General features: G+C 40.4%; 1 protein-coding gene across 2 annotated transcripts; it reads right to left on the reverse strand.

Annotated features, from left to right (window-relative positions):
- Window positions 1–571: 571 nt before the first annotated feature.
- On the reverse strand, window positions 572–19,630 carry pias2 (protein inhibitor of activated STAT, 2). Of its 2 annotated transcripts, none has more exons than XM_084054093.1 (15): window positions 19,591–19,630; window positions 15,342–15,427; window positions 13,489–13,918; window positions 12,107–12,194; window positions 11,565–11,615; window positions 9,822–9,912; window positions 9,566–9,700; window positions 8,608–8,713; window positions 7,612–7,685; window positions 6,876–7,036; window positions 6,272–6,405; window positions 4,931–5,117; window positions 3,347–3,480; window positions 1,648–1,685; window positions 572–848 (listed from the first exon to the last, which is right to left on the reverse strand). In XM_084054093.1, exons 3-15 carry the CDS (start codon window positions 13,913–13,915, stop codon window positions 609–611), a joined length of 1,866 nt encoding a protein of 621 aa, XP_083910219.1. In that variant the 5' UTR covers window positions 13,916–13,918; window positions 15,342–15,427; window positions 19,591–19,630; the 3' UTR covers window positions 572–608. The 2 variants fall into 2 exon arrangements, with proteins under 2 accessions (XP_083910219.1, XP_083910220.1); XM_084054094.1 differs by lacking the exon at window positions 19,591–19,630 and adding an exon at window positions 18,582–18,659.
- Between the last annotated feature and the right edge of the window lie 672 nt (window positions 19,631–20,302).

Genomic DNA, 20,302 nt, shown 5'->3' on the forward strand with positions numbered 1-20,302 from the left:
TCTGGGGTTAAGGTCCTTTGGAGGCCAAAGACCCCCCCATTCGATACCATTTTCAACGCTGCGACCCCCAATCTACAAAATCCTCAGTTCCAATAGGCTCAGCAGCCATATTGGAAGAATTTTGGGCACCTTCCTCACTTCCTTCACAGGTGTTACCAATGGTACTAATGAAGGCTCCGTTCCATTTAGTGTAGCACAGTGGTTCTCAAAACTTAATTTCAAGGACCTCCATAACTCTGAGAGTGTACAAATGGAACCAAATGGACATTTGTACACTCTCAGAGTTACACACCCATAAGGGGCCATTTGGAACCCCCTTAAGGAACCATGAGAGTGTTTCCAGTGAGTCAACATGCACAATATCAGCACCCTGACCTCTGTTTGACCAGAATGGAACAGAGCCTTCATTAGTATCATTGGTAACACCTGTGAAGGAAGTAAGGAAGAGGCCCAACTTTCCAAAATGGCTGCTGTGCATAGAGCCCATTTAACTTGGAGAGCATACAAGACCAGTGAGCTGGGAGGACCCCCGGACACCCCCCTCAAGGACCCCCCCCCCCCCACCGTGGTCACAGTGGGAGGCGTGGCCATGTTTTTTTCTGGCCCCCCTAGTCCAGTGAGATGATGTCCGAAATGCCGCCGGAGCCACCGCCGCCGCCCACCGCCTGGCTGGCGCTCCCGGCCCCGCCCCCCGTGATGACGCGGGTCTCGTGGTGGGTGGAGCTGGTGGCGTGGGCGGAGCTCTCGTAGTGGCTGGTGGAGGAGGAGACCAGCGCCGAGCTGGTGGAGGAGGCGGCGCTCTGCAGGCTGCTGCTCAGGTTGTCCAGGAACATGGGAGCACGGTAATGCTGGAAATGCATATCAATACAATTCATACAAGTTCAATATAAAAAATATATATATACACACTACACACACACACAATTCATATCAGTTCAAGAATGTAATAGATAATATAAATTAGCACGGTAATGCTGAAATAAATACATACAATTCATGTAAGTTCAATCATATAAATAACATTCAAGTAAGTTTGATAATTTCAATAAAATTCATATAAGTTCAGAGATAATATATAATAATATTATTAGCAGGTAATGCTGAAATGTATATAAATAAAACTCATACGTTCAATGATATTCATAGTGCACTTTACATTTGAAACTAAACTTAAAGTGATACAGTACAGATGTACAGCACATCAACTGGTTGTTCAACAAAAAACTAAGAAGCAGTAAGCAGAATGCAGGGTGAGTTTGCACCATCTCCTGGACATTATGTGCAAGTGGGCTTGGGTTCGTCTTATGACACAGATGTCATTCAATAATATCTAACGTGAATTGGACCAGTATTTATTATTCCACATCACAACACATTTCTGCCTACATGTCTATTGTTAGACTTTACTTGTTTTGTAAACCTGACACCGTTTCTGATATAGAACTGGTTTGATATAGCACTTCAGGCTAATGCAATTTACAGAGATCTTTATAACCTTTGTCTATTAATAAATACTTATTTATGTCTTATTTATCGTCCTCTGTTAGAGGAACTAACATATTACCATCCCAGGACCGGAAATCACCAACTAAATCTTCATGAGGTTAAATAATGACAACGTGCTGAATTCAAGATAAATATTGATACCTGAGAATCTGCTTGAAGAAAGGAAAGCAGATCCAGACCTAAGAGAAACCAAAACACACGTTAGGAAATGTTACTCAAAGGTTACAATAGTCCTTTGAAACGGTAGTAGATGTGAACCAGTGATCCAAAGACTTATTGCGTATCTTGCGCCGCATAGTGTACAGCAGTTGTTCTTAAAGTGGGGTCCGGGGACCTACAGGGGTCCTTGAGGGAGTTCCAAAGGGAACCCAGCAAAATGACGTTTTGCTGGGTTTAGACATTTAAGCCCCATTTTATTTTCCGGCTATTCAAAAATAGCAAATCTACAAGATCATTGCAACACGTTGTGAGCTTGTAGATGGGCTTCCTTCTTAAAATATAGATGTTCTCTTATGGGGGTTCCAGGCACAACATCAGGCACAACATCAAATGGGAGTCTGCACCCACATACATGTCAATTTGGTAAATATTTGAGAAACAGTGCTGTACACCAATGGTTCTCAACCTTTTCAACCCCCCAAAATAATCATATTTGAACTGGGGACCACCCAAAATAATCATATTAGAGCTAGGGACCCCCCAAAATAATCATATTTGAACTGGGGACCCCCCAACCTGACGAGCACTTGAAATTGTATGAGTTGAGGCATCACATTTTATTTGACTCAGTTCCACAGATAAATATTGTGAAAAAAGCTGATCTACAAGCTCGCATTGCAAGGCATTGTGAGCTGGTAGATCAGCTATTTAAAAAAAATGTTGACTCTTTTTTATTATTTCACAATTTGGCCAGTTCTTAGAGCATAGTTTGTTGATCACTTTTAACACATTAACACATTGACCGCCAGAGGTTAATCTCATAATGTACTCACCAGTGCCAAACATTTTATTGTTGTTTTTTGTTTTTTTCACGTCGCCATAGACCTTGTTAAAATCCGTAAGATTGAGCTGTGCACTGTTTGTATCCATCGCGGACATCTGCCTGGTTCGAGCAGTGAAGACCACGTGTCAAACAGGGCATCCATGTTGTAGTTAGAACGGTTTATGTTAAACAGTGATCACCGAGGAGAAAAAACTACAAGGAGAAAATGGGGTTTTAGTGTGCGCTTTAGAATGGAGGCCGACGGGATCGGCAAAACCGGATCGCAAATAATTCCGTTTCCGGTGGTGTTACACTGAAATGTGCCGTATCGAAAAAAGTTTTTTTTTTCGAAAAAAAGGAAAAAGCACCACAGACCGTAGCGCTACGGTCTCGGCGCTTAACTCATTTAATGCCATGCTCATTTTTGAATTTTGGCTCTGAGTGCCACCATTCAAATTCATTGTAAAAAAAAAAGTGCTTAGGAAGCGAGATACAGCCTTTTTAAGTTATAGGTTAAACAAGGAGTGGATGGAGCAGCAAATCTTCAAATCATCATATCTTGGGTTCTGAACATGTTTTTCATGACGTCTTTGGCGCTCAGGGCGTCAGGCCACATGACTTCTTTGACGTCTTTTGGCACTCAATGAGTTAACAGTTGGATTTAAAGGACCGTAGGACTACGTTCTTGGCGGTTAATGTGTTAATGGTCTTTTTTTCTTTAGGTATTAAACATGTCTTAAAAGTCCATAAATTGCCACTTCACCTCCAAAATCATGTGGAGACCTCCTGCGGGTCCCGACCCACAGGTTGAGAACCAGTGCTGCACACTACAGCACATTATGTTACATTGTCACTCACTCTGCATGTCGGCGGGTATGGTGGCCAGGGCGGAGTGGTGGAAGGGGTAGTCTGACAGCGAGGACGTCAGGTAGGGCGTGTCCAAAGACTGGACGTTTGGCACTCGCACCGTGGAGGGCTGGTAGGTCAGCACCCTGGAGAGACAGACAAACAAACAATCCAACAAACAATGAGACTTTTTGTGGGTTAGATATGATTGTTTGCACTCCGTGGATTGGGCAGACTTCAGAAAATGCTCTTACTGGTCACACCAAACTTTAGCTCAGCTATCAAATAGTAGAAATCAAGGAAATAATTTAGCTAAGCTATGTATGCAACTTAAATCAAATACCACCTAAGTGGAAAAAGCGGCACTCCAAAATAAAGGATGCAAGACTCAGATACAAATTTTCATTCATTGAGAATGCTAGCGTTTCGGAAAGGCGGAAGGGGCACTTCATTATATGGGGACCCCAGATAAACTGGGTTCGATAGGTAACCAAATGTGGTGTAACTGTCGTAGATCTGGGACGCACTTCCGCCACATGAGCAGGTCTAGCCAATCACAGATCGGAGCTCAAATGAGATCAACTGTTTACAACAACGAAGAAGAAGACATTTAGCGGAAGTTATTATGTTGTTTATAAACCGAGTCCGACCTGTGGGAGGCAGCAAAGTGCTGTAAGGCAAGAACAATAGTGAGCAATGGAGGCAAAATAGGGTGCAAATAACGAATCCAATTGTATACTGAACAATTGAAATAAACTATCCAAAGGGTCCAGGCATGATCGATTTTTAGGGTGAAATCAAAATGTGTTGGAAACTGGAGACGTGGTCTGGCAGAACATAGCTAGAACGTAGCAGAGACAATGAATAACACGAAAACGATAATACCGCCCGCCGAAGACCTGTTTGGGTTGAAAGTAACGTCGGTGTAATAACCCTTTATTAAGACCGGGAACGCATCTGTGTCATTGTAAGATTTCTTTGGCTATTCAAAAATAGCAGATATACAAGCTCATAGCACGGCCCCAAGTGCCGCGCTATGAGCTTGTAGATCTGCTATTTTTGAAAAATCGTGAACATTTGTGCAAATCTTTGAATATGTTTTTTTTTTAAAGCAAACATTTTTAACTGTTACAACTTCTGGGGGTCCCTGGAACAAAATATTTTCAGATTGAGGTCCACGGCCAAATACACATGGTCCTTGACATGAAAAAGTTTTCAGTTTTCACTGATATTATAGCAACATACTTTTTTTTCAAAAAACTGTTAAGATTTAGAAAACATTTGTAGGATCCCAGAAGCAAAGACTTGAGTTTAAAAATGTCGCTTTAAAAAACTTTATTCACACAAATTTTCAAAAAAAAAAGAAAAAAAGAATGAGCAGATCTACAAGCTCATAGCGCGGCACCGAGTGCCGCTATTTTTGAATAGCCTAAGTATAAAATATGCATAAAGTGGTTACACAGATGTGTTCCCGGTTTGAATGGGTTAAATCAAGATGTTCTACTGGGAGCTGAGACACAGTGTGCAGACTTCCATCTCCAAGTTCTGAAATGAAGACAAAGAATGACAGAGCGCTGTGTTGTAGGATTCACTGACCCCTTGCTGTGGATCCCCTCTTCCGTCTTGGTCATGTACAGGCAGCGTTTCTTCACGGGCGGATCGGGCTCCTCGTCCTCGTCCGACGACGAGCTCTCCAGCGTCAGGTCGATGACGTCGGCCTTCTTGGCGGCGCTGGGCTCGCCTGAGTGCGGTGCCACCGCACACTGTCGCACGGGGGTAGATGCTGCGGGGCGACGGAGGGGTGGCAGACACACGTTGGGGTAAGACAACTATGACTCCAGTTTTCCATGGATGAAAGCACATTAAAATCTCATGACCTAAAAATCTTGTTAGGCTAAATCCTAATCTGCGATTTGTGAAACAGCGTGAAAGGAGCCCCGCCCCCCCCCCCACACACCACACACACACATTAGCGCGTTTCATAAACAATTAGCACAATATGCAAAAGCCATACAGCCAACCAGTTGAAGAAATCGCAGATTGAGGCCTTAACCTTTGCTTATGAAATATCCAAGATCAATAGGGTTTTCTGGAAGATTGTACTAAGGTTGGGCGATATGCCAAAATATTCCTATCAGCCATCGTCGGCCAAAAAAAAAAATCGCCGATTGACGATACATTTGCGCTATAGAGCAATGTGAGAATAGATCCCCAGTCCTTTAACCTCGAGTTATAATTCGCCGTACAGCGGGTCGCGTGTCAAAAATAGCAGATCTACAAGCTCACAACGCGTCGTGGACACAACACATTGTGAGCTTGTATATCTGCTATATTTTGTGGCGCGCGACCCCGTCGTACCACGGAGTACACATTCTGCTGTAACACGTGCAGTGTCGGGTTAAGGTAAGAATCAAGTGCTGGGTCTTGTGAGATAATATATAATCATAATATATATACAGCTATCATCAAAAGGTACAGTGGCTGATAAACAGACAAGTAGGAAAGCAAAAGCTATTCCCTCTTTCCTCTGCTCTCCTCCGCTCCATTCAGTAGCCTACCTACCGGGGAGGGGACTGGCTTTTGTAGCCTAGACTCGTCGGAAATAAGCGCAACAAGAGCGTGCCTTCATCATCATCATGAATCATTATTAGAATGGCCCAAATGTATTAACATTTCGTGCACGCTTTGTACTGTGCTTTACATTTAATTTGGCTTAACCCGGGTGTGATTCCCGAGCCCGCCTGCTACATGTCACTCCCAGTCTCTCTCTACTGTGCACCATCAATAAAGTTAAATTAAAATAACTAACAACCCTATATAGGCCATCTTGTAGATAGCATATTTTCAGTGTGTGACGTGCTCCCATAGAAGACATGCCGACTGAGTACTTTAATCCATGAGTTTCTAAAAAAGAAAACAAAAAAGACTTGTACTTACGCTCCAGTTTTGGAATGGACTGCGAGGACACCTTGACCGCCTCTTTCTTGGGTCTCATGGGACACCAGCTGCCATCCTCCTGGAACTTGATTTCATCCACATCCGAGCACTCATTCAGAATCTCCATGAATAAGCTGAACATAAGACACACGGTTTCATCAATCACCTAATACAGTCAATGCATTGAAGAAAAACAATCCCTATTTTGGGCATATCGTTATGTGAAATGGTTTTCTTTTTTCACATACTTGTCTTCTGGGGGTCATGGGGATAATTATTGTGATAATTATCAGTGAATAGAGTTTGCATTGGCAAAAGGGGGGTAGGAGTTTATAAGTTTAGACTTTCTCCTACTCCTTTTCAAATATTGTTGTTGCTATGCTTGTTTTTTTTTTCTCTCGTTTGGTATTTTATTTGTTTTAATTAATGTTTGAAATAAACTAATTCATTCAGAACAACTGCACAAGTTTACCTATTCATAATAGGCGATTTGATGAAAATAGCATCTACAAGCTCGATCTGCTTTTATCATCAAATCTTTGTCTATTTTCACCTAATGTTCAGAATGAAGGATGCTTGTAAATGAGTTAATGAGCCCACTGACCCGTCGATGATGAGGCTCTCGTATGCTGCCTTTTTGTCGCAAACAGGACATATCCACGTTGGCTTCTTCTCGTTCATCTGAAGGTAGAGGGCGGCGTCGAAGCACTGCAGGTGAGAGCAGGTAACCGCCCTGCATGGAACCGTCAGACGCATCTTACCCAGCTAGAGGGACAGGTCAGAGGTCACACAGTAAGACCAACAAAAAACATCACTTACGGCATTGGTTCTCAAACTTTTCAGGCCGCGACCCCCACCTGCCCCCCCCCCCCAAAATAGTCATATTTGAACTGGGGACCCCCCAAAATAATCCTATTTGAACTGGGGACCCCCCACCCTGATAAGCACTTGGAATGTAGGAGTTGAGGCATTACATTTTCAGTTCCACATTTAAATATTGAGAAAATAGCAGATCTACAAGACGTTGTGAGCTTGTAGATCTGCCATTTTCAAATGTGTTGCCCGTTTCTTATATTATTTAACAATTTGGCAAATGTTTGACCATTTTTTATAGTATAATTTGTGGATTACTTTTTACTTTTGATGCAGTAATGATATTTTTATTATCTTTCTTTTTAGGTATTAAAAAGGTCTTAAAAGTCCTTAAATTGTCACTTCACTGTCATCTGGGGACACCCCAAAATCATGTAGGGACGCCCTGGGGGTCCCAGCCCACAGATTGAGAACCATTGACTTACGGCACCGTTACATTTGTAGAGAATGTGACATGGTTGGTTTACCGGGCACATGAGCGAGACTCTTAGACTGGTTGTGGCAATCTCACTGTCTGGGTCTGCAGTAAGCTTCTCTTTAACTGAAACACAAAGTGCAGCATCAATGAGAAGACTGAATGATAATAGAGTAGAAATTTGCATTGTCCAAAGGTGTACAAATAAACTTCTATCTTCAGGCAAAAAATGATGAGACCGGTAGAGGTAGGATTTTGTTCAGTGACCAGAGTAACCAAATGCAACTGAAAACTCTGTCTATGAATCACCATTGTGGTTCTTGGTTTAGAACTGGAACTATCATTATACAATGGCCATTAATTCGAGACACCAGTATTAGTCTATACGATATTACACCATTAACCATGTAGCACTTTTTTCTTCTTTTTTCTAAACATAGCTATATCAACAAGCTTGCCATTTGTCATACAAAATATGATATAGGGCACAACCACTTAAACCCTACATTCTTTGTTGACCGGAGTCCCCCATGGGTTCATACCAGTCCCCCTTCCTTTTCCCCTCTACACCAATTCTCATTGCTTACGTGTTGCATGACGACGCATCATGAGCTTGATGCGACGCTTTATGAGCTAGTAGACCTGACTCTTTCAACTATTTAAAAAAACGTTTGAACATTTTGGGAAAAAATATTTAACAATTTCGACTACAACGTAAGCAGCCTTGGGAACATGAGGCCCATAGGGAAAGGAGCCTATCTGTTGTTTATGTAGCATGAGAGAGCTTGTTGTACAAGTTCATACCCCAGCCATGCTGTACAAATACACCCACTGGACCCTTGTATGTCTCAGGGACCCCCAATCCAACCCTTGATGCTGAGTGCCAAGGAGGGAGGCATTGGGTCCCATTGTTTAAATTCAACTGGTGATTAAACTGCCACAACTGAATTTGAATTGAAATTAAGATGGTTATGCTTTTTTTAACGACCCCCCCCCTCATTTTTGATCCTTTCCAACTGGCTTTCCTGGCGGCCGTGGCCTCACATACTCAGTGCTCGGGAGTGATCAGGGTTTCTGATGCCCTTCATTCTCAGTCTTTGTAGAAGCAGCGGTGACGTCAGCTGTCTCACCAGATATACGGACATGGAATACGTCTGCAAGAAATAAAACATACTATCACAACCACACATATTGTCACCGTTTCAGGAAATGGAAAAAAAGAATGAATAACCTGTGATCCAATTGAGTTATTTAGTCACAAGCTCTTGTATATTATATTACAAAAATAGTACACAGTCCCTTTCAAAAATTGCAGATCTACAACAGTGTTGATTTTGACAGCAAATCCTGATTTAGTTTTAGTCACACTCTTTTGAATAAAATTCCATTTAGTTTTAGTCATATTTTAGTCATCTGAAATGTATGTTTTTGTCTAGTTTTAGTTGACTAAACATCATCAGATTATAGTCGAATAAATTTACAGTTGATTTAGTCGACTAAAATGTATTTTGGCGGTGCCTTGATGGCATCGTTATGGCTGATTTTACACTTGGTTGCATGCTGAAAATAGCCGATCTACAAGCTCACAACGCGTTGCAGCGCGACACGTTGTGAGCTTGTAGATCTGCTATTTTCAGAGCGCAACACCCAAACGCAACCAAACATAAAACGACTTGTCTTTTAGTTCTACTGGATCTCTTCTCCACTAGTCCCTCACTAACTTTTTAATCTAGTTTTTATTTGTTGACGAAATTGTCAATATATTTAGTCTTAGTTTTAGTCATCGTAGCTTAGTTTTTATTTAGTCTTTATTTAGTTTTCCTCAGTGAAAAAAGGTAGTCGACGAACATTTTTCATCATAGTTTTAGTCGACGAAATCAACACTGATCTACAAGCTCACAACGCCTCACGATGCAATGCCTTGTGAGCATGTAGATTTATGTATTTCCCCTACTTTTATCAGAAACAGTCTGAGAAAACCCCAAGAGAAAATGAATTGATTTTACTTTTCCGATTTCAGGTGCCCACGTAACCGAAATCTGATTGGGTACTGCAGACGACAATCTGACCAATGAGGTGATGTTTAGAGGTCTGCCCGGTCTCTTCTGTTCCACTCCGTTTTTAGGTGGTGGTGCGTAACCCTACACACAAACAAAACCAAAAACACATGTTTGATTTCATGTCCCCAATGTCAGTATGCATGAATAATAAATTACTCTAAATTAAGTCGAATATTTACCAAGGACAAAAGTGAGCACTTACTGGCAAAGGAAAGAGTTTCCCGTTGACTTTTATACACAGACTGTTTGGGTAATTGTCCTCCTGAGGACAACTTGTCTCTGACAAACAAAACCTAAAAATAGAAGAGAAATATGCTCAAAGTTTACACAGGTTAATAGGGGTGTGCCGATACACTAATTTCACGAAACGATACGATACGATATTTGACTCACAACTTCGATACGATTTCGATACGATACGCACTTTTTTTATTATGAAAATATATGGAGGAGAAAAAAAGAAAATGCAAACAAATAATTCTGTTTTTGCATTATTCAGACATGCAAACTTGTAGCTTTTCAGCTACAATAGCCGTTTTGAATCCAAATAGTATGACACCTGACCCGAAAAAAAAACATGTTGTCACTCTTTTCACTTCGGGGACGTTTTCATGCCTGATTATTATGATTGTAAAAAAAAAAAAAAAAAAAAAAAAAAAAAAAGTTTTTTTTTTTTTCAAAAACGATATTTTTTTTTTCCAAAACGATACATATCGTCGCGAAAACGTATCGCGATATATCGCGGGACGATATATCGGCACACCCCTACAGGTTAAGCAACTTAACATTAAACACTATACTTTGTAGACCCATACTAGGTCAGTCCCCGCTCTACAACAAATATATTCGCTGAACATAGCCTAGGGCTTTCAACTGTTGATTATTTCCTCAGCAATTATTATCTCAATTAAAAAAAAAAAACCTTTTAACATTTTCTCCAAAATAGGGACCCCAGGTTAAAAGTGGTTAGAAATCAGTACTCCTCGGCTGCAAAATTGCTGATACAGATGCCAAATAATGCCTGATATGTCATCCAAACCAATATATGGGTCCGTTGTTTCACACCCAGAGCTATGAATGATTATCCATGCATTCCTGTCATCATGCCTGGATTATTGTAATCATCTTTTCACCTCTGTCTCAGTAAATCATCCTTGGAACGCTTGCAACTTGTTCAAAATGCTGCTGCCAGGCTACTGACCAGGTCCAGGAGATTATGTTGCATCACCCCCATTCTGGCCTCCTTGACCTGGCTCCCAATATATTTTAGTATCATGTACAAGGTTCAAGTAATCACCTACAGAGCCCTCCGTGGTCAGGTAACCACATGTTTATGCCACCTGCTCAACCCATATGTTGCCAGCAGGCCTCCGAGATCCTCATCCCAGGGCCTGATGGTTGTCCCTCACATGAGATTAATGACTAACGGTGATCGAGCCTTTGTGTGTTTTGCCCATGGACTATGGAAAAATCTCCCCTTGGAGCTAAGAGCTGCGTCTTCTGTTGCCAATTTTAAAAAGTCTGTTACAGACTCGCCTGTTCAGACAGGCTTTTTCGTGGTTGTATAGTGATTACAGCTCTGTGTTGTGTCGGTCCTGTATTGGGATTTGCTGGTCGATTGGCTAAATGGTGATGGTTGTATTTTGTCTTTTGATTTTATTATCCATATGCTTTTGTGAATTTTAAACCTATGAAGCACTTTGTGACTGTCGCCGCCTGTGAAAGGAGCTCTACAAATATATTTTACTTAATTACATGGGTCTGTCTGTAATGCATATAATGTCAGTTTCAGGACAACGTCGTCAAATATCACTATTTATGCGAATATGAAGAGAGCAAACCCTGGCGACCGGCGGTGCGTGAAAATATTAACTATATGGAAGTGGTGCAAAAAAGGCTGGCGAGCGTCGTTGTGAACAGCTGTCAACATTTCACACATTCTTACCTCATTTGGATTTGAACCATGTAGTCCCTCCTGCCACCTGGTAGGAAGTCCCTGAAAAAGAAAGGAAACGTTACACTTCAGACTGTTACCTTACCGGTTCTGCATAATGAGGAGTACTGCAACTATCCATTATCTTATTAGCGATTATTCTATCAATGACTTTATAAATGAATTGAATAATCGAGAAGCGCATTTTTGGGGAGATTGCTTTCTTTGTCTATTAATGAATCAATACAGAAAGATCCTAATGTATATTTTATAATCGACTATGTCAATTAGTCTGATTAACCACTTTTAAGCCCCATTTTATACATCTTTGTATAAGGCTGTGAAAAAATTGCAAGAACAGCATATCTATAAGCGCACAACAGGTCGAATCATGATGCGTTATGAGCTTGTAGATCGGCCAAGTTTGAAAATCGATTATTGTCTCGATAATTGCTCTTTATAATCAATTAAATTGATTAGTTCAATTGAGTGTTGCATGTCTAGTAATGACATATAATTAGTAAGTGGTGTTAATGAGGAAATGACTCTTATACCTGGATATGCATACTTCTCGAACTTGTTGAGGCGTCAATGCAAAGATGAAATACTTTTCTTGGTGGTACCTCTGCACCTGGCTTGCTCCTGAAAAAAAATCAGTCTCAGTTACAATCACACTGTGACCAGTTCTGCTGAACAGGTTTCATTCCATTAGCGTCAACATCTCAGAAATATAATTTCTTTATGACATAGCACCAATTTATAACATAAAATTCACCTTGGTTTTCCTGTAAACCTATACAAGTTAACAGGTGTTCTCACTTCTCATTTGGAATAGATTAAGCTCTTGCACATTTTAATGTTTTTCAAAAGGTGACATAAGATTGGTGATGACATGAGAACTTGTTACAATATATTCTAGGTGTATTGATGCATAACCACTTGAACCCTATGTATTTAGTTGACCCCCAATGCTCTATCCTTGGCTCCCTTCTTTTTTTCCCCTCTACACCAAATCTCTTTGCCGAAAACAACCAATCTACAAGCTCACAACGTGTCGTAACGTGTTTTGAGCTTGTAGATCTGCTATATTTCCCAAATGTTTGACCCCAGAATAGGCTCTAAGCGAAATTTGCAGCAAACCTGCTGCTGAGCCAATCAAACAAAGCTATGGGACACTGAACCACAACAGGAAATATTAGGTATGCCACCTTCTGGGAAAACCAGGACTACAGTTATGCACAGAGCCTATTGGGTCTTTAGGGTTATTAGGTTAATTCTATATAGCAGTGGTTCTCAAAATGGAGTTTGGAGACCCCCCAGCAAAATGTGTTAATATGGCATGAAAATCACTTTAACTACTTTAACCCTATTTTATACTTAGTTAGCATATTCGAAGACTGCCGAGCTACAAGCTCATAACGCGTGATGATGCGACACGTTCTGAGCTTGTAGTCCTGCTGAAAATTTGTGAAAGATTGAATCATTTTGAAAACATTTAACATACAACAAAAATCGCCTCTTAACCCATTTAGGGCGGGAACCCATTTGTAACTATACCTTTCAAGACGGGAACCGCTTTTGGGGTTGTTGTTGCCATGTGCAGTATATAGCAACATATTTGAAGTTTTTCAGGAAACTTTCAGAAACGGCCTCAGGTCTAAATGGGTTAACCCATTAAGACCTGGAACGTATCTGTGTCACTTTAGATTTCTTCGGCTATTCAGATATAGATATAGATATACAAGCTCATAGCGCGGAAAAATCTTGAAAAAAATGTTTAGGATTTAGATTTTTTTAAGAATCGCCTCAAGTCTTAATGGTTTAAGGAGGTCCCTGGCACAGAATCTTTGGACGTCCGTGGCAAAATACTTCACTTTGGGGGTTCTTGACGAAAACATTTGAGAAACACTGCTATGTAACAACAACAAACACCGACCTAGGCTCGAAGGCTTGATGAGAACGTCCAGGACGTCATAGAAAGGCAGCGATTTCATCTGGACGTCCGGGTGGACCGGGGGGATCAGGGGCGCGGCCTGCTGCAGATTCATGCTGAATTTGGACTCGTGGAAGACGAGCGGTCTCCCACTTCTGGAAGGGATGTTGTCGGGGCTCGCCACGCTTCCGCCGCCCTCCGCCGCGAACAGCAACGACTTGATGGCGGCCAAGTCGGGGATGCAGGCGTCCAGGATCCTGGGGTAGCGGTGTCGATACAGCTCCCTGATTTTGCCTCGCACCACGGGGCTGCAGTCGCTCTTCAACAAATGCAACGCCCTCAGCAGGAGCTCTTCCTTACGCCCGCTTTTGTTGTGCCCGGCGAAGCCCAGTAACACTTGTAATTCGGATACTCTGAAACTTGATACCATACTCTGGGAAAAAAAACAACGCAACAGAATTACTAAGTGCAGCGAAAACGTGCAGCAAGTGTATCATTAAAAAAAACTACAGAAAAGTGCAAGAAGCTATAGCAACAAAACCAAAAAAATAAAAAGCTTCAGCACCAAGGCCAAGTTAAAAGTTTAGTCCAAGCTTACTTTGTAGAATGTGGCCAAATACTCAGGTTATTATGATAGCAAGCCAATTAAGAAGCTACAAATCAACAGCAAAAAAGAATATAACAACCTATACATATTGTCTGTCATACAGAAACCTTGTACCTCAAGCAATGGAGAAAATCTGGTTCATTGTCCTTTATATAAGGGGTGTGTTCAATTAATCGATAAGGCAATAATCGTTTCGTATTCCTTGCCGATAATCATATCGATACAAAGGCTACTATATCGATACGCCCGGAAATGCTGTGTGACACGGCTTTGTTTGTGAGTTTGTGTCTGAGACTCAGACATGAGTTGAAGTAGAAAAAGAATGTAAAGCGAATATTTCATTTGCATTTATTAATGATTCAATAGCGTTTTGCATAGCATTTGCATTTATACATCAAAGGATTATTCATTTTTATTTGTATTTATTTCCTTGCTTTTTGTTTAAATGTTATCAACTAAGGTAACATTTTCTGACAATATATTGGTCAAAAACAACAGCAATCGGTGGTTTCTGCAAACGTAAATTTAGTAGGACACGGTCATTATTCAAAATCAACACGTATCGTATCGTGGCCTTTGAATCGTGGTACAGTACATATCTATCGTGAGGTTGTAGGCAATACCCAGCCCTAATATTCCTGTCATCCATAATTTCATTTGGATTGGCCTTCGTGTAATGACACTTTCTAAAGGCAATTTTTAAATGTTGCTTCTATCGTTTTGCTACTTGCTAGTCCCACCAAGCCAGACGATCAGAGATCTCCCCCAACTGATATGTCTGGGGAAATCTAAATGCAGTGAGGACTAAAATTGGGTGGGTATGGGTAACAATTAAACATTTCTTTCAATAGCAGCTTCACAGAACCAATACAAACTGCAAAGACATTGGGGTAGATTTGTTAGCGCCGTTTTTTTTCTATCTGCCATCCAAGCCCATTCAATGGATTTAGATTTCCCCAGATGTATCAGTAAGGCGGAGATCTCTGATAGTCTGACTAGGTGAGACTATCGCTTGGATTGGAAAAGAAAAATATGCAACAAATCTCAAATATGCTAAAAGGTTTCTGCAGGACAGCAATGACTGATGAACTGATAAAGAAAACAATGTCAGTTAACCTTAAATTATATACATTAGCAAGAGTTAAGCAAAACATCTCGTGCAATTTTATGTACTAAGCAATATTTCATAAGTCAACACCCTCCCACAAAAAGACCAACCCCAGAGAAAGGTAAGAAAACCCCTACTGACCCTTCATTCTATGGTCCATGCTGGATTGGTCTTACGTGTATATCCTTTTCTCTTACAAATCCTTAACATATGTGACCGTTACGAATCTAAAAATGTTGAGAATAATTGTGAGACCCATTAGATAAAGACATGGGAGAGCATGACAAGGCAGATAAATGGTAAGCAGTGGAGCAGCTTGACTTGGGGATGAAAAGAAGACAAGTATTATGGTTATAGGCAAGCAAAAAGAAACGGGCAAGTATGTGACTTTACCCGGTGTTTACATACAAATCATTCCCCTCTATACCAGCCGTTATCAGCCACTGGAGTAGTGTGGTGATGCTGTTTTTTTTTTTGTGTTTTCACTGTTTGTTTTGGTAGACGGGATGTTTTGGGCCTTCCAGTACAAAAAAAAACATTAAGACCTGGGACGCATCTGTGTCACTTTTTGATTTGAGCTAAAAAAGCATTATTTTACACTTTAGCTATTCAAAAATAGCAGATATACAAGCTCATAGCGCGGCACCGAGTGCCGCGCTACGAGCTTGTAGATCTGCTATTTTTGAAAAATCGAGAAAATGTGTGCAAATTAATATATTTATATTCTTTTAAAGCGAACATTTTTAACTCACATCTTTGCTTCTGGGGGGTCCCTGGAACAACATATTTTGAGATGGGGGTCCGGGGCCAAATACATATCATCTTGGGGGTCCTTGACATGAAAACGTTTGAGAACCACTGATATAGAAACGTACGTTTTTCAAAATACCGTAGAAGACATTTGTAGAATCGGCTTCAGGTCTTAATGGGCTAAAACACCGAAATACTGCCTGCAGGTAAACACCACCACACACCTCCAGTGGCTTCTGACTGCTGGCACAGAGGGAAATTGATGAGATTAAAAAAAAAAGTTATGTAAACACGAGGCAAAGTTACATACTATGCCTTTAAATAACAGTGCATGGCATCATATTATGGGGTCTGCAAAGGTTTCCAGCTAGAGTCACAATGTAAACAGTGCCTGCTAGAAAAGGGGAATCATCACACGACTGAATTTTCATGACACTAATCACGGTTTAACCCATTAAGACTGGGAAAGAATCTGTGTCATTATTAGATTTCTTTGGGCTCTGCAAAAATAGCAGATATACAAGCTCATAGCGCGGCACCGAGTGCTGCGCTATGAGCTTGTAGAACTGTTATTTTTTGAAAAATCATGAAAATGTGTGCAAATCTTTGAATATAATATTTTTTTAAAGCGAACATATTTGTAACTCAAATCTTTACCAAATACATATCACCAAGTGATATGTATTTGGCCGCAGACCCCCATCTGAAAATATGTTGTTCCAGAAAATATGTTGACCCCCCCAGAAGCACAGATCGGAGTTAAAAATGTTCGCTTTAAAAACACGAATGTTCACGATTTCCCCCAAACATAGCAGATCTACAAGGCACTCGGTGCCGCGCTATGAGCTTGTATATCTGCTATTTTTGAATAGCCCAAAGAAATCTTCAAATGACACAGTATGCGTTTCCGGTCATAAAGGGTTGAGACAAATCACTCAATATCTGAGAACCTGGAAACTTCCTGAAAAGGTAGGGAAAAAATAGCTAAGCACTAACTTCCACCTGTGTGGTTCACTGAGATGACAGCCTTTTGGATAAGTCCCTGCTTGGCAGGTTTTCCTTTGCCCCCATATAATCTTTAGAGTTCAGGCCCAAGATAGGTTTAATACAATACAGCCAGCAGCTATGGGTTTAAATATGTGGCTTCTGACTTTAGGAAATAAGACATTAACATTATTCTTTAAATGTGTATTAGTGTGCCAGATTAAATGTGTGACAACTTGTTACATTCAGAGGAACTGAGCTTTCTTTAAGTAGTTAGCAGCGACATTTAATATCATATGGCAGCAGTTAGCTAAAGGTCAATTTCGTGCTTTCAACATAGAAATAAAATACATCAAATATAGCTATAAATATAAATAAGGATAAGCCAGTGATGTCATAATTTCATTGTCAAATGAGTCTGGGGACCCATGGGAGTCGTTGAAGGGGGTTCCAAGGAGTCCCAGGTAAATCTGGAATAGTGTAGTCTGAAAAATAGCTAAAATAGCCCATCATGGTCGGCTATTTTTGCCATTTCTAAAACGTTTTGCCAATGAAATGTCCAAAACAGGGACGCCAGAAGATTATTAAAGTGGATAATTTCAGGAGCTAGAAGTCAGGTAACATGATATGAACATTCACGGTACATTTAATCATGTATATGCTACCTAAAACCATTTTATTCTTTAACATTTTGGAAGAAACAGCCAATTTAACATCGAGCTCATTCTTCCTAGGTGCCCAGTTAGATCATAGGTTTCTCTCTTCCCACCTAAGTTGTAGAATTATGTACTTAATCAAATCTATCAAGCTAAAATCTTCTTATGGGAGTCCCTAGCAATTCATCTCTTCTAATGGGGGTCCGCAGCTTTATACAAATCAATTTGGGGGTCATTGGCACTGCTCCAAACGGATACAAGATAGTGGGCACTAGGGACATCTCGGCACCTCGATGTAAAATTGGCTATTTTGTCCAAAATGTTAAAACAATAAAATATTAGAAAAATGGTCTGAAGTAATGTAACAGTAAAGTATACATGATGTGAACATGCACGGTACATCATTATCAGACTTAATTTGGTCCTTTAACTTCTTGTTCATGCCCCAAAATGACTGGATAATACAGGTTTCGTAACAATTGTAGCAATACTAGACCTTAATTGTCGAATGTTGAAACATGTTCCAATCATGTATACTTTACTAACATTTTCCAAATATTGTACTTAATAACATTTTGGACAAAATAGCCAATTTCACTAGAGGTGCCCAGGTGTCCCCACCTAGGTAGATCTGCTAACTTTCAAACGATTTTGAATACATTTTGAACTTGTGAAATGGGACATTCTGCACAATGAGTACTTTTACTTTTGGTACTTTAAGTACATTTTGATACAAATACTTTTGTACTTTTACTCAAGTGATTTTCGAATAGCTTACTATTACTTGTAACGGAGTATTTCTACACTGCAGTATTGATACTTTTACTTAAGTAAAAAATGTGAGTACTTTTTCCACCACTGTTGCCCACCTATCCCGTTACCTTCCAAACAAGCAACGGCTCCACTAACGCTTCACGTGAGTTTGAAACGCTTGACGCTTAGTTGTGACATCACTGTAGCATCCTTCAGTAAATGTACCGTTATGTTCTACATTTTCCAACATCTCTGCAACACAAATGAACCGTATAGCCTACTCTGCAACGACGTTGACCAACATTAGTGTAATGGCACATACATGAGTGCAAATATAGCAGCAACAACGACAAAAAGCAGCTACAGCGTCAGCTCGGTGGCTAGCAGGGTTAGCTGCCAGTGTTGCCAGGTCTTGTGAGAGAAATAAGCGACTAGGAAAACAAGCATAAAATTAGAGACTTTAAATAATAGTCCACATTAGCACTTTGAAAAACCTATATACATCGGCTATTTGAAAATAGCCGATCTACAAGCACACAACGCGTCGCTGTGTGAGCTTGTAGATCAGCTATTTTCAACAACAAGACATTAGTAAAAAACTTTTGAAATTTTGACTTAAAAAATAATCATTTAATTGAACAACAAAGCTGGTACAGGAGTCACAAAGTACTTTTAGATGGAGGGGGGGGGTGGTGGACAATATGTATTAAAATCGGGGTCTTTGACATGAAAATGTTTAAAAACCATTGGTTTAAAAAAAACATTTAGGAAACAAGCACACTTTAGAAACAACCTGCAAACACCACTATGAATTTAGTAGGGATCCCCTTTGTAACAAGCCATTAGGCTTTCATGGGCTTTGTAATCCCATTTAGTTGACCTTGTATTTAAACTATACTTCCATGTGACTTTTTCTGCAAACTTCTAAATAAACAATTCAATCAATCAATCAATCAATCAATCAAAAAAACAATATTCACAAGTGGCTTTACAGAATAAGGCCAGAGTGGCTTATAAACAAACGGACATGGCATCACTGGCTGCTGGTGAACTTAATAGGGAATAGTGTTAGCACAACAGCTAACGGGGGCTTTAGCGGTCGTCCGGGGTGAACGTGCGTTTACATGTCTACAATATGACGCTGCTGTCTCAAACGTTACGTTATTTGTCCTAATGTTCGTCGTTTTAGGGGCAGTGGGCGTGCTCAGGGCTGTGTGACAGTGTTTTGTTTTTCTTTTATCGCCTACCCGAAGCTCCTCGAAGTCCGCCATCTTCTCGACGTCGCGGTCATCATCGTTGAGTGACACGCGCGTGCGCAGTGCGTCACTTGTTGTACAAGTCGCGTAGGGTAGTTTTTGGCCTTTGACAAAAAAAAAGTTACTTAGTTGTAGTAGTTATAGTTGTTATATCAAGTTTTTGTAAAAGTATCAATACCCTACTGTAGAAATAGTCTGTTAAAAGTACAAGTTCGGTATTAAAAATGTACTTCAGTAAAAGTAGTGTCGATTTATTTGCGATGCTTTGTGAGCTTGTAGATCTGCTATTTTCCAATGGCCGAAATGAATAGTGGGAAATGTTTGCTTGTAATAATAATCAAACCTGGTGGTTCTCAAATCCTTTCAAATCAAGTACCCCCACAATGTGTATTTGGCCGCAGACCCCATCTGAAAAGATTTTCTGCCAGGGACCCCCATACAAAATTAGTGTTTTTAAAATGTTTTTTAAAACTTTCAAGATTTTCAAGAAGATGTATAGGTGAAAGTGGTTTCACTGATTTATATTTTACAAATTCAGCTGTGGACCTACTGGAACCCCGGCCCATGGGATCATTTTTGCCTTTGACAATCTCGTGCAGTGCATCACTTGTACAGGTCGCATAGATAGATAAAGTAATGTTTTACCTTTCTTTGACAACCTCGCACTGTCGCACAGGAACTCTTTTGAAACGTAGCTACTATT

This window comes from Gymnoscopelus microlampas, assembly GCF_963454915.1.
Source record: "Gymnoscopelus microlampas genome assembly, chromosome: 4".
Classification (NCBI taxonomy): Eukaryota; Metazoa; Chordata; class Actinopteri; order Myctophiformes; family Myctophidae; genus Gymnoscopelus; species Gymnoscopelus microlampas.

Bases quoted from the DNA above. Each gene is read 5' to 3' on its own strand.
- pias2 (XM_084054093.1), bottom strand. From the start codon at position 13,915: ATGGTATCAAGTTTCAGAGTATCCGAATTACAAGTGTTACTGGGCTTC. The intron at 8,714-9,565 runs GTAAAATCAATT...TATTTCTTGCAG, and splicing joins GGGCACCTGAAATCGGAAAA to ACGTATTCCATGTCCGTATA. The intron at 3,481-4,930 runs GTCAGTGAATCC...CTGTCTCTCCAG, and splicing joins GAGGGGATCCACAGCAAGGG to GGTGCTGACCTACCAGCCCT.